The sequence below is a fragment of the Mastigoproctus giganteus genome, chromosome 13 (assembly GCF_048544385.1).
Source record: "Mastigoproctus giganteus isolate SK-2022 chromosome 13, ASM4854438v1, whole genome shotgun sequence".
NCBI lineage: Eukaryota > Metazoa > Arthropoda > Arachnida > Uropygi > Thelyphonidae > Mastigoproctus > Mastigoproctus giganteus.
The window spans coordinates 20,076,616-20,091,949 of NC_143587.1; the positions used below are offsets into that span (position 1 = coordinate 20,076,616).

General features: G+C 35.8%; 1 protein-coding gene across 2 annotated transcripts in view; it reads left to right on the top strand.

The window, feature by feature from the left end:
• LOC150075837 (armadillo segment polarity protein-like) overlaps positions 1 to 15,334 on the top strand; it is a 120,442-nt gene that overhangs the window by 29,644 nt on the left and 75,464 nt on the right. For both annotated transcript variants that reach the window (XM_090388187.1, XM_090388188.1), the window contains exons 4-6: positions 1,649 to 1,754; positions 8,385 to 8,572; positions 14,334 to 14,647. In XM_090388187.1, coding sequence (XP_090244313.1) covers positions 1,649 to 1,754; positions 8,385 to 8,572; positions 14,334 to 14,647 — 608 coding nt within the window. The remainder of the gene's footprint in view (positions 1 to 1,648; positions 1,755 to 8,384; positions 8,573 to 14,333; positions 14,648 to 15,334) is intronic.

A 15,334-nucleotide genomic window follows, 5' to 3' on the forward strand; every position in this document is an offset into this window, starting at 1 on the left:
GGAATCTCAGATGTGAGAGATTCCAAGCCGAGGAAAGGTGAAAGGGAAGTTTTGCGTTTAGGATGTTGAGATTAGCATTGTGTCGAAACCATTCGATAATGAGGGCTTCATATTGAAGAATTTTGTGGCTGGTTTTAAGTCTTATAATGGTGATAGTGGAGTCAATTAAAGGAGTGTGATTGTGGGTTTGGGCATGAATTATGAGTTCTGTACTAGCTTGTCCCGATCTAAGACTATTATAGTGGTAGTACGCGCGAGTGTTGGAGGTTTTGGTAGAACCAAACTTGGTAGTAGTACTACCAATATAACAGGCATCACAGTTTGGTTGACATTTAATCAAGTAAATTATATTGTTCAAATCGTTGGTTGGGTATTTATGTGTATCTTTGTAAGTGTTGAATAAGGATCTGAGTTTATTATAAGCTGAAAAAATAAGGGAGGTATCTGTACCTGTAAACACACGGCGGAATTGTCCGGCAAGTTCATTATGGTATGGGAGGATGATGTGTATATTTGCGTATATATTTTATGACTTAAAACCAGCCACACAAAATTCTTCAATATGAAGCCCTCATTATCGAATGGTTTCGACACAATACTAATCTCAACATCCTAAATGCAAAACTTCCCTTTCACCTTTCCTCGGCTTGGAATCTCTCACATCTGAGATTCCCACGTGTCCCAAAGAGCATCACGAGAGTAGAAAATTCCTTAAAATACAGCACGCGTTACTTCTCATTTAACACCGCCAACTGAAGACGTTATAACTTAACAAAAGTCTGTCGTCACGACTATTGGCAATATCAATTCTTTTATGTTCCAGATTAACTATTTTCTACTTTATGACAACCAGGGACGGAGTAGTGCACTTCTACTTCCTTGCACTTATTTTAAAATTCCGTTAAATTAAATCTCATCCCACCTTAATGCATTAACTTAACCATTCCACCTTATATTTAGCCATCAGTCTTTTCATAAAACTATTGCAGATTATATTCGAGGTGAGTACCGCACTTTAAGCATTTCGCTATTTTTATATTTAGTCTATTATCACGGTACTATAAGAATTCTATAACTTTATACTTAACATAAATGTTTATGTTTAGAAAAGGATGTAATATGGTTGTTCATAATCAGTTAATTAAATGTGAATAACAGCATTTAAACCACATGATTTGTTGAAGTGAATTTTATTGTGTAAAAAGATATGTTAAGTAAGTTGATTTCTCACACAATAGAACTACTTAATAATTGGCAATATTTCTAGATCCATTATTAAATCCCATTTTCATTCTTCCATCCTGTAAAGTTAGGAACAGATTCCAAATCTTACCTGATTAGGCCTGATGACAAGATTCAGTTAGTAATACAGATTTGTTGCCAATGAAGTTGTTTTATTTAGTGGCAGTTTAACTTATTTTATATAATATCATACACAGTAAAATTCATTTTAACAAATCACATGGTTTAATTTGTGTTATTCGCATTTAATAAACATTATAGTTTTTATTGCAATTTTATAGGTTGTAGTTTATTCTATAGGTTGATGTTACATCCAATAGAGCAGTATAAGATATCAATCCTGAAATTATATTCACTTGTCTCATTTCATGTTTTATTTTATTTTATCTATTTTTTTTATTTTTAGGCTCCATCCTTAAGTGGGAAAGAAGAGGATGTTGAAAATGAGCAGATGATGCTCGATTGGGATCAGGCTGGATTCGGGCAAGGATTCACTCAGGAACAGGTAGATGGTAAGTTAAGAGCTTCCTGATCTTAATGTGAAATAAAAGTGTCATTTTTATTTTATTTTTCATTATATTTATTGATATTAGCATCAGTATTGGCAAATGATGCAAGAATGCAAGCTAATACAGCATCAGCAAAAAAAAAAAAAAAAAAACCCTCCCATTTGACCTATTCATTTTCTCCAGTATTTCTAGTTCTTCCTTGAATTTGTTTAAGCTATCAGCTTCCACAACAACAGATAGAAGTTGGTTCCAACAATCAACCACCCGCCGACTAAAGGCAAACTTCCACACAACTATTCAGCAACCGTACTTCCTCAGTTTGAATTTACGTCCCTTCATATGTGTAGTCTGAGCAAGAGGAAGAATCCAATCAGCATTGATCTTGCTCAGTCCATTCAAAACCTTAAACAACTCAATCAAATCATCTTGCAGGTGCCTAGTTTCTAGATGCTTCTATTTGCAGAACTGAAGCCTTTCTTGGTAAGTGCTCTCCTTTGTTCCCCTCACCAATCTTAGTTGCCCTTCTCTGTACACATTCCAGCAGCTCTACATCCTTCCTAAAATAAGGCATTCAGACCTGTATGCAGTACTCAAGAGGTGGCTTGACCATTGCCCTATTATCCCTGCTAGCAAAACTGCTGCATAACGTTGACAGAACCCCCATGTTTTCTCTAGCAGATTGTCTGCATTGCTCAGAGAACTTCATATTTGACTGCACAATTACACCCAGGTCTTTTTCATTTTCCACTACCCTGAGTGTAGTACCACAGAGATGATACATTACTCTGGGGTTATCGCTAACCATATGCAGTACTTTGCCATTTCTCAGACCATCTGCCTAACTTTTCTGGATCCTTTTGCAATTACTGTCATTCTTGTCATTATCCACCCTGCCAAACTTTGTATCATCTACAAACTTGGACATTAAGCCTGATATGCCTTCATCAATATCATTAATAAATACAGAAAACAACAATGGACCCAGCACCAAATGCTTGGTGACTCCACTGATAATATTAGTCCACAGAGAGCAATGTCCATTAATTACCACTGTCTGTCTTCTCTCACTCAATCATCCCTTTATCCATAGCAGCAACTTGCCCTTAATGCCACATTGCTCCAATTTTTACAGCAGGGTTTTATGTCCAGCAGTATCAAACACTTTCTCGAAATCCAAGTATATGATATGAAATAATTTTTTGCATCCAGTTCTTTTGTGATCACATCGTAGTATCCAGTAAAATTGGTCAGACAAGATTTCCTCTTAATAAACCCATGCCGTGTCTGAAGTATAATTGCAACTTTTTGTAGATGATCCTGCATTACTTCTTTTACCAGTGACTCCATCCATTATTTTCCCTGGAACAAAAGTTAAACTAACAGGTCTGTAATTACTTGTGTCACCCTTTGATTCCCCCTTTGTGAATTGGGGGAATATTTGCAGATCTCCATTCTGTGGTGACTTCCCACGAATCCAAGGAAGCTCTCATAATTATGGCTATGGGTTTGCTTCCTTCCATTGCTGCCTCCCTTAATATAATTGGACTGATTCCATCCACCCCAAGTGCATTGCTTATGGTTAACGTCAACAGTTTCTCTTTCACTTTCCTCTCATTTATTACAAAATCATTTAGGCGCCTCCATAGCCAGGTGGGAAGGAGCAGCAGTGCGTAGCACACGCTTCTTGATTAGACCGGGGGTTCGAGCTCGTCACCACCAAATACGGAGCATGCGGAAAGGTCAGGGAATGACCACCGCATATCCCGGAGCAGTATGGCCTTAGTTGCTAATGCTCCTAAAAACCAAATAACAAACAAACAAAATCATTTAGCTCTCTGTTAGTTCGATTAACTTTTGGTGCCACTTTCCCTCGTGTGAATTTAATAGTAATAGTAATCGAGGCATGCGATACAAGAAAGCAAGCGTATGAGCTTATGTAGCATCAGCCAAAAAAAAAAAAAAAAATTCACACAACCACTCCCTCTAAATGTTTGTCCAGTTCCTCCTTACATTTATTTAACCTATCAACTTCAATGTAGGTTAGTGCAAAAGCATCAATTTAATGTAGCCATCTACCAAAGTAGTTAAATTAATTTATAATATATCAACTTCCACGACAGATGGAAGTTTGTTCCAACAATTAATCACCTGCTGGCTAAAGGCAAATTTCCGCACATCTATTCTACAGCTGTCTTTCCTCAGTTTTAATTTATGCCCCCTTAGGTTCGTAATCTGAACAAGTGGAAAAATCTCATCAGAATTCAGCATGCTCAACCCATTCAAGGCCTTATCATTCAAGCATTCAAGGCCTCAATCAGATCAGCTCCCAAGTGCCTAGTCTCCAGATGCTGCAATTTGCAGAACTTAAGCCTCTGTTGTTGCCCTTCTATGTACACACTCAAGCAAATCTACATCCTTCCTAAAATGATGCCTCCAGACCTGTATGCAGTACTCAAGGCATGGCGTGACCATTGCCTTATACAGAGGGACAATCACCTCCTTTTCCCTGCTAGCAAAATTCCTATATATTATTGACAAAACCCCATGACCTGCCCAGGCAACCTGTCTGCATTGCTCAGAAAACTTCATATCTGACTGCACAATTAATCCCAGGTCTTTTTCATTTTCTACCACCTTAAGCATAGTACCACACAGTTGGTACGTTTCTCTAGGGTTACTTCTACCCATATGCAGTACTTTGCATTTGTCAAGGTTAAACTTCAGTTGCCACTTCTTAGCCCATCTGCCCAAATTATCTAGATCCTGTTGCAGTAGCACACTGCCATTACTGTAATTAACAACCCTACCAATCTTTGTATCATCTGCAAACTTCGACATTAAGCCTGATATACTTTCATCAATATCATTGATAAATATACAAAACAACAATGGACCCAACACCAAACCCTGTGGGACTCCACTAATAACATTAGTCCACGAAGAGCAGTGCCTATTGATTATCATCCTCTGTCTTCTACCACTAAACCATCCTTTTATCCATTGTAGCAACTTACCCTTAATACCATTCTGCTCCAATTTGTACAGTAGTGTTCCATGCACAACAGTGTCAAAAGCTTTCCTAGATATCAAAATTATTTTTTGCATCCAGTTCCTTTGTAACCACACCATAATATCCAATCAAATTTGTCAGACAAAGCTTTTCTTAACAAACCCATGCTGTGTCTGAAGTATTGCTGCAGTCTTATGTAAATGATTCTGCAATGCATCTTTAACCAGTAACTTCATTATTTTACCCGGAAAAGAAGTTAAACTAACTGGTCTGTAATTACTTGTGTCACCTGTCATTCCCTCTTTGTGAATTGGGGATATATTTGCACATCTTCAGTCCGTGGGGACCTCCCCCGAGTCCAAGGATGCTCTCATAATTACGGCTAAGAGTTTGCTTACTTCCTTCGCCGCCTCCTTTAATATAACTGGATCGATCCCATCCGCCCCAGGTGCCTTTCTTATGTTTAACTTCAACAATTTCTCCTCCAATTTGCTCTCAGTTATTACAAAATTGTTAAGCACCCTGCTACAATCTGATGACCTTCTGGCATTTTCAATCCTTAACTCGTCATGTGTGAATGTAGATGCAAAATACTCATTCAGTTTGTTTGCTATCTGAGCAGGATAACCAACAGTCACGCCATGGATATCAAGTGGACCAATCTGATTCATCCTCTTTCTTTTAGAGTTTATATAAGTAAAGAAATCCTTGCTGTTTTTCTTAGCATCCTTTACCAAAGATTTCTCGTAATATGCTTTCACCTGCCTAACCTCCTTTGTGACTTGATTACAGGCTAGGTTATATCTGCCATGGGCTTCTGTGTTGCCTATTAATTGATATTCATCCGATGCATTTTTATTCTCTGCCACCAGTGTCTTCAGTTCATGTGACATTGGTTTAGGCCTATACCTTGAAGAGTATTTCTGATTATAGGCTTTTATAGTAGGTCAGTAGAATTCCATAGGTAACTGAGTTCTTATGAGCCAAAATTTAATGTTCCTTAATTGTACTGAGTCAGAAATTTTTAAGGAATTTTTTTGCCATAAACAAACTTTTTAGGTGCTGAGGAACTTTTAGTTAAGATATGTTAGGTGCTGACAAACAGTTGCCTTTGGTAACTAGATTTTACAGGTCACCATAGGGGTTGTGAGGTTGAACTGCCCTTTTGTTTTACAATTACTGTGTATCAATGATTTCCACAACATGTAATATAGGAAGTAATGGACCCTTAGTGTGGTTATTAAACTTTTGATAACATATTATGGAATGAATCTTATTGGTTGAAGAAACATGATAAAGAATAATTGCTTAATAATTAGTTGTATTGTGTTCATATCCAACCTTTGTTAGGAAAATGCAAAATCTGCAATTAATTTCTTTTTCAATATTGATATTACAAATTTTATCCTATTCAAATTTATTATAAAAAAAACAAATATTCAAGGATTGTTCACTTGTGAAAACATTGTTTATCTTATGGGACTTTGCATTAATAAATGATGTGTTAACTATTCTAACTTTAAGTAATTAAATTTTATCTATATTAACACACAGATAAAAGTTAATCACTTAAAGAAATTTAAGTGTTTAATTTTCACAGAGTCTAATTATCAGTGGACCATCTAGTATTATACTGTAAGTTTGATATTGGCTTCTTTGGGAAATTGGCATCATTAGCATTAGTTGAGTCATATGATGCAAGAAAGCAAGTAGCATCAGCCAAAAAAAACACCCTTCCCATTTCACTCATCCGGTCACTCCAAATGTTTGTCTAGTTCAGCCTTAAATTTATTTAAGCTATCAACTTCCACAACTGCAGATGGAAGTCTGATAGCGTCAGTATTAAAGTTCAGTAAAAAAAAATTTATGATCACTCTTTATTGAGCTTATGTTCAATAAAGAATGATCATAATTTTTTTTTCACAACATACCTTTATTAACCACCCATATTTTGATGGTCCTTTTCAAATTAGTCCGCATTTGATGAAATGCACTTGCTCCAGCATTTTCCATTTTTAAAAATGTGGTGGAAGCCATTTTTTGACATGCATTTGAGAATTGCTTCCAGTATCTTTACAACTTCTGACATCTGGAAATGGTTGCCTTGCAGCTCATTCTTGAACTTTGGAAATAAAAAAAAATTGCAAGGTCAGGGCTGTAGGGCAGATGAGGAACACATTTGACATTAATGCTGGCTAACTACTTGATCACGGTATAAGCAGTGTGAGGTCTTGCATTGTTATGATGCAGCATCCACCTGCCTGTGTGTGCAGCTATAGTTATTTGCAACAAATGTGATCCTGCAAAGCATGCAGTAGAGTTTTGTAGTAAGGTCTCATAACAGTCGTATCATTGCTCAACATGCTGGTAAACCATTCCTTGAATGTCAGAAAAAGAGATGACCATAACCCTTTCTGCAGAAGCCACAACTTTTTTCTTTTTACAGTGTTGGCAATGACAAAAACTTCCAAACAGACCTTTGTTGCTTACTGTCTTGGTCAAAATGATGAACCCATCTCTCATCTGCTGTTTACACCTTGTGCAGAACCTTACCATATTCAGTAACCATCTGCTGCAGCTCCTAACAAACTTCCCTGCAAACTTGCTATTGCTTAGATGTGAGTAATCTTGGAACCCAGCATGCACAAACATGTGTCATATGCAAATGGTCATGGAGAATACCATATGTGCTTCCTACTGATATTCTCAACATCTCTGCCAATTGTTTCTGTTATGTGACAATCTTCTTTCATGATTACAGGAGCAGTGTTTCTGGTTTCTGTAGTGACAGCAGTGGTTGGAGCTCCAGGACATTATGGAGATGACTCTCGGAGCCAACTCCAGGACTGCCAATTTTTGTGATTGAATCTTTAAACATTTTAAACCACTTATAAGCTGTGCTATATGGAAGCATAGATTTAGATTCACCATAAGCCTCTTAACATTTTATACACTTCAGCCAATGTTTTCTTGAGACGGAAACAAAATTTGAGAGCAGAGTACTGTTCCTTGCATGTCATGTCTATTGTTATGTAGGCAAAATTGAACAGGTGTAAACTTGACCGCCAAGGTTGGTCAAGTTTACCATGGCACGAGTCAACTGCACAATTGCTATGTGATACAGTTTGGTTTGGTCTTAAATTCCACAGCTGAGCTAGAAATAGCTAGCAGTATGGTTGTTCATGAAAAATTATGATCGTTCTTAATTGAACAGCCCTCGTATCTCAGAAGGGAAATATTATTAGTTAACTACGTGCCCAAAATTTGGAACTTTCCAACACTGTAGCAACTTGTAGCAACTTTTTTTATTGTAGCCGCTACTTTTTTGTATCCCAGTAAACTGTATTGTACAGAAATGATATGTTGATTTTTGTCAAATATAAAATCAGTAGCTGAAGGAATTTTATTAGGAATGTATCTTGTGCCTGGTGAAACAGTGGAATGAATGTCTTAATGCCAAAGGTATTTCAGTATTTAAAATGTCATTATTCCAGTAAGTAATACAGGAGCTGCTAAATGATGACAGTGTTTTCACTGAAATTAATTTAGTTATTATTCTAGACCATAAGCTAATTTCTTTTCTTTTTTTCTATGTGTGAACTTGATTTTGATTTGAAACTTAGAGATGAATCAGCAGCTTAACCAGACACGATCCCAGCGAGTTCGAGCAGCTATGTTTCCTGAGACGTTAGAAGAGGGTATTGAAATTCCTTCAACACAATTTGATCCAAGTCAAGCAACAGCTGTACAAAGACTCTCAGAGCCATCTCAGATGTTAAAGCTTGCAGTAGTTAATATCATTAATTATCAGGTAATTTATAATAGTTTATGGATTGATTTACGATTTACCCTTAGGTAAATCATAAATACCCATAATTTGGCTATTAAAATTTTAATATGTTTGCTTTGGCTCTGATTTTTTTCCTCCCACAAAACATCTACTAAGTGCATGTTTTTCTCTCCCTATAATTTTTATTTTCTTGTAATTCAGACATTTAGATGAATGTAGTTTGAAAATCAAAATGAAATTTAGATTGTATATACATATTAATTCCTTTTTTAATTGTTCTATAATTGAAGCTGAATTAGAATAGTAATTAGATATACTCTTTAGAAAGAAACACAGAATTTTTGCCCAAAGTATTTTGCAGAAGAATCCTCAAAAAAAAAACCCCTCTGAAATGCTTAAGTTTGTTATGATCTTATGTGCAATATTAGAAGTGTTTGTCACATGACAGAAATGTGGAGAGGAAGCTGCTTGGTCAGGTGATAACCTGGATCACAGATGAACTTCACCAATGAGAATAAAAGTCAATATTCAGCTAACTTTAAAATTTTTTCCATTCACCAGAAAGTTACCATGTTAAAGCCATTACGTTTCATTTAAAAATCACACACCTATGGCAGTGAGGCATATATATTAAAGTCAGGTAAACAATGTTACATCATAAAGGCCTTTAAAAATTGTGCAAACCAAACACAAAGACTTAAATACATACTGTAATTATTTTAATAGATCATTCACACATGTATTAATTAATAGTATAATCTAAAACAGCAGTTCCCAACTGGTGGTTCGCGAAACTGTTCCAGTTGGTTCACACTAAAAATTCTGTAATGGTGTCTGCTTAGATTTACATAGGAAATTTTGGAAACAAGCTTTTGAAATGAAAAGGGCACAATAATTAGGACAAATTGTAGGATAAGAATTTAGATAGTGGAAAATAAGTAGCTTAATGAGTAATAGATGTAATTTTAATTATATGTTTCCCAGAGAAAGGAGTGCCCTTAAGGAATGAATCATAAAGAATGGCAGTTGAAGTGTTTCAAGTGAGAAAGGTAGGAAAGGAAAGATGGATACTTAGTTCGAGGAGCTAACAAATAAATTTATATAAATGTAATAATTAAGCGAAGACAAGGAGGAGTGAGACAAAATAAATAGAGAGGGATTTGATTAGCCAGGTTGTGACGTGTAGAAAGGGAGAAATGGATCATGGAAGAAATATACTGCAATATATTTTTTCTGTGCTAAAACTCCATATATTACATAGAATAAATTATAATGATTATATATAAACTAGTTGTACCCGGTGTAACATACACCATCTTTCTGATTATGGCATAAATAGTTTAATCTAGATCCTTTAGTCTTCACCATTCTTGTTTAGCGGTGATATAATTCTGCAGTAGTCACCTGTGGGATATATGTATATGTCTCTATTTGTAGGTGGTTCCCCATCTTCTCCAACAAATATTGTAGCAACCTCCATTTTGGATGTAGGTGCATTATATCATCTGTTATCTAAGTTCAGGTCTTCTATAAATGCCATGTGCACATTCATTGTTGGATTGGCCTGGGTTATTCGATGCATTTGTTTATATGATTCAGCAAATGGGTTAACTTTTCGCAGCATCTCGTCCAATTGTTGCATTACTTCAGCCATACACCCTTGGTTTGATTGTTTTTCAAGCTGTTTTGTTGTTGCTTCAACAGAATCAAAAATATAAAATTGTCCATATCCTGGCTTATTTGCCTCATTTGGATATAGCGGTGAGACCAAATGGTAAATCTGACTGTGTATTCTAAAACAGTATGGACCATTCCCAGGCGGTGATTTAATTTCTGCGCCCATTGATGTGAATGCCATTGCTGAGTTCTACTCTCATATATGTTCTCTGTAGTTAATTGCTTCACGTGTATCCCCCACCCACTGTAAGCAGCTCTCATAATAGAGTAAGTTTCCATCATATTCCATCATGGCAGCATTTAGTGTATTTATTCGATGTGTTTAACTCATGTCCCCAATATCTTGCATTGCAATACTCACAGTTGTAACACATATTTCCTGTGTCATGCTCTTTTTCCACATTAATTACGGCTTGTTGATTATTTGCGTCCAGTACTTCTATTTGATTAGTCCTACAGCATCTACTCATTTCCAGTCTTGCTTCTCTTTCTTCAATGTTTTCTGTCCATCTTTGTAGAGTCTTGTTTTGGTCTCTTAGTCTATTAGATCTCTCCTCTAATGTTTCATTAGCATTTCTTCTACATTTTCTCAAAGTTCTTATACACTGTTCAGCCATTTTTATACTTCTTAAAACTTAGAACGGTTTAAAATTGAAAACATAAAATAGACAGTTAAAAATAAACATACATCGATAACTTTCTTCAGTCAAAAAACATTAGTACAAAAATTAATAAAGAATGCCCAGTATGGTGATCATACGAGGTGAACCGCGTGAACTGGAGCTGGCAACAATTAGCAGTTGGGAAAATTGGGCAGCACACCTAAGCATTTTATATATATATATATAAAGATTATTATTATATAAATTATTAATAAAAATATTTTTATAAAATTATAAATAAATGGAATATATTATATTCCATATTTTATATGGAATTTTGATGCGAAGAAGAGAGTGGTGTGAAGAAGGGGTTCGCAAGTCAAAATCAAAGTGGAAGAAAGGGTTTGGAGTCAAAAAGATTGGGAACTGCTGATCTAAAACATGAAAATAGTTTAAGTAACCAGTTCATAAATAATTATGCTTGCCTGCCTTTCCCACAAGAAAAGATGCAAATGTTTAATGAGAGTTCAATAGAAGATGAAGAAAATTTATGATAAGTGAAGATTCCATATATGTATAGTATCAAACATACAGAATTAGTTGGGTTTGTAAGCACATGCAAGAGCATTATTCATAGTTCCAAGAAGCTTTTCATGTTATGCCAGTTGCAAACTTCATTTACTAGTAGGTCACCTTTATTTTTTTTTGCTGAAGATTCAGTAGAACTGTCAGGATGTACAAGAAGTATAATGGACAGATACGGATAAACAGATGTCAGAGCTAGTGTGGTCTTATTACGGAATCAGGAAGTCTAACTGTTATTTGGACAGAAGGCAAGTTTCCTGTTCTTGGACATATCAAAATCAAGTTTGGATATATTAATAACTTATTTCTAACAGTTGTAAGTTTTGGTATAGGCACGAAATTAAACTGGAAATTTGGATACAAGCCAATTGCAATATGCTTTATTTTTATCCAGAACAGCTTTAGCACATTTGCTAGAAAAGTAAGGTCCAGATAAAGGACAAGAATTTAGAGTGGAATAATAAAGAATAAAGGATTTAATCCCAACAAGAATGAGTTGAGTAACACTGTCTGAGTTAGTGTTAAGATCTGGTAAGATTTCAAAACAGTAGTACAATAAAAAAGAAGAGGAATAGAAACCAGAGCAATATGGCCTTAGTTGCTAATGCTTCTAAAAAAACCAAATAACAACAACACACGGTACGTTTCTCTTCAGTTATTGCTACCCATATGCAGTACTTTGCATTTGTCAATGTTAAACTTCAATTGCCACTTTTCAGCCCTATTGCCCAACTTATCTAGATCCAGTTGGAGTAGCATACTGTCTTTACTGCCATTAACAACCCTGCCAACCTTTGTATCATCTGCAAACTTGGACATTAAACCTGATATACCTTTATCAATATCATTGATAAATATACAAAACAACAATGGGCCCAACACAACCCTGGGGAACTCCACGAAGAGCAGTGTCCATTGATTACCACTTTCTGTTATCTCCCAATGCCATACCTCTGCAATTTGTACTGCAGTCTTTCATGTGCAACAGTATAAAAAGCTTTCCTGAAGTCTAAGTATATGATATCAAAATAATTTTTCGCATTCAGTTCCTTTGTGACACATCATAGTATCCGATCGAATCGGTCAGACAAGACCTCCCTTTAACAAACCCATGCTGTGTCTTAACTATTACTGCAGTCTTGTCTAGATGATCCTGCAATGCTTCTTTAACCAGTGATTCCATTATTTTCCCTGGAACACAAGTTAAACTAACAGGTCTGTAGTTACTTTTGTCACCTTTTGAACCTGCTTTGTGAATTGGTTATTCATTTGCACACCTCCAGTCCATGGGGACCTCCTCTTATTCCAAGGAAGCTCTCATAATTATGGCCAAGGGTTGGGTTTGCTTACTTCCTTTGCTGCCTCCTTTAATATAACTGGATAGATCCCATTCTCCCCGTGTGCATTTTTTATGTTTAACTTCAAATCTCCTCCCCTTTGCTCAGTTATTACAAAATCACTTAGCTCCCTGTTAGCATTTGATAAACTTCTGGCATTCCCCTCATTGAATAACTGCTCATGTGTGAATGTTGATGCAAAATACTCATTCAGTGTATCAGCTACTGAGTATGATCATCAATGGTCAACCCATCTATGTTAAGTGGTCCAATCTGCTTCATCCCTTTCCTTCTAGAATTTACATAAGTAAAGAACTCTTTGCTGTTTTTCTTTGCATCTTTTGCCAAAGATTCCTCGTTTTGAGCTACTTACTAAGTTTTTTATTTTATTTTATTGATTAGTTTTGACCTCATTATTTAAAATACAACTGTATTTGTTTCAAAAATAAAATATATTTTTTAATTTTTTTTTTCCTAATTTTATTAACTTATAACATCCATATTTTTATACGAGTCAAAACACCAGAGGTACACTGAACAACTTGTACCTATGCTGTAGCTGGTAGCTGTGTGCCCAACATGGAGGATTTTGCTATTAAGTGCAAGATTTTTAAATATATAGAAAGTGAATTGACAAGTGTACTACCAGTGGTCAACAACAGCCATAGTCAAAATGTGTAGTTGTACCACATCGTTGCCAAATGTTAATATAATGTACATCTATAAGTAATAGGAATAGTGATTATATTGAATTCTTAATCATTTTAGCAACAAAATACTGTGTTTTCAAGCTAGATGCACTGTTTTTTCTTTCTGAAAATATTGCCCCAGATTCTTCTACATCTTATGGTCCAAAGGTATACTTTGGTGCACATTGATGTTTTTATATCTGTCTGTGGCTACATATATATATATGTCTATTGTCCAGATGTTAGGAGCCCTGAAAAAAAAAAAAGCTAACTCTGTCTTTGTGTTTAGATCACACAAAGGCAATAAAAAAGGGCATTGCTGGATAAAACAACAGTTGTGATTTTGAGAGGATTTAGCCAACTGCAGCCATTCGATATCTTATTTAACAGACCCTTTAAAGCATTGCATGTGAGGAGTAGACCAGCTAGATGGATGTACCAAATTACAATTTCATAGGTGTGTAACTGGGTGAGAAATTTGAAATTTGAAACTTGTGACAGCCGTGTCTTTGAATTAATGTGAAATCATCAATGCACTTGATGGTACTGAAGTTGATGCAATCTTTGAAGAAAGTGAAAGTTCAGACTATAAAGTTAGTAATGAGGAGTATGATAGTAGCAAGCAGTTTTTGGCATTCTACAGTGAGTAAAAGCATGTCATTTTGTTTAGTAAGTAATTTTGAATTTGTGTTTGAAATATGTGATAAAATATTTTTTTTCTCAAAATTTGCCTTCTTAAATATGGGTCTTTTGGTTCAATGTATCTTGTCTTCAGGGAAATACAGTAGTTATATTGTTAGTACCTTCTTATTGCATGTTTTTAAATAGATTTTTATTTTCCATACATGTTTTTATATATATATATGTATATTTATCTGTTTCTCCTATTAAGGATGATGCAGACTTAGCAACCAGAGCAGTTCCTGAACTAATAAAATTGCTAAATGATGAAGACCAAGTAGTAGTTAGTCAAGCCGCTATGATGGTTCATCAGTTATCAAAGAAGGAAGCATCTCGACATGCAATAATGAATTCTCGGCAATCACATCAAATGATAGCTGCTTTAGTACGTGCTATGTCTAATTCAAACGACTTAGAAACTACTAAATCAGCTGCAGGAACGTTACACAACTTGTCACAGCATCCTCAAGGTCTCCTAGCAATTTTCAAGAGTGGTGGCATTCCTGCACTTGTCAAGTTACTTGGGTAAGTAGGGTGCTTTGTTGTTTTTTGCTGACCTCTCTAAAACAAGCTAATACTATGTTCATTTCTTTTTTTTTCCTTAGGTCAGTTGAATAAAATTTTGAACAAAGTTTTCTGTTCCAACAATTAAATCCCCTTGTGGATTTAATTCAGTGTGCTCAACCCATTGAATGGCTTATACACCTCAATAAGATCACCGCACAGGTAACTAGTCTCAAGCCACTGCAATTTGCAGAATTTAAGCCTCTCTTGCTAAGAGGATCTCTTCATTCCCCTCACCAATTTTGTTGCCCTTCTCTGTACACGCTCAAGCAAATCTACATCCTTCCTAAAATAAGGCCGCCAGACCTGTACGAGTACTCAAGGCATGGCCTGACCATTGCCTTATACAGAGGGATAATCACCTCCTTTTCCCTGCTAGCAAAATTTGTATATATCATTGACAAAATCCCATGACCTGCCCTGGCAGCCTGTCTGCATTGCTCAGAAAACTTCATATCTGACTGCACAATTAATCCCAGGTCTTTTTCATTTTCTACCACCTTAAGTGTAGTACCACACAGTTGGTACGTTTCTCTGGGGTTACTTCTAACCATATGCAGTACTTTGCATTTGTCAAGGTTAAACTTCAGTTGCCACTTCTCAGCCCATCTGCCAAAATTTTCTAGATCCTGTTGCAGTAGCACACTG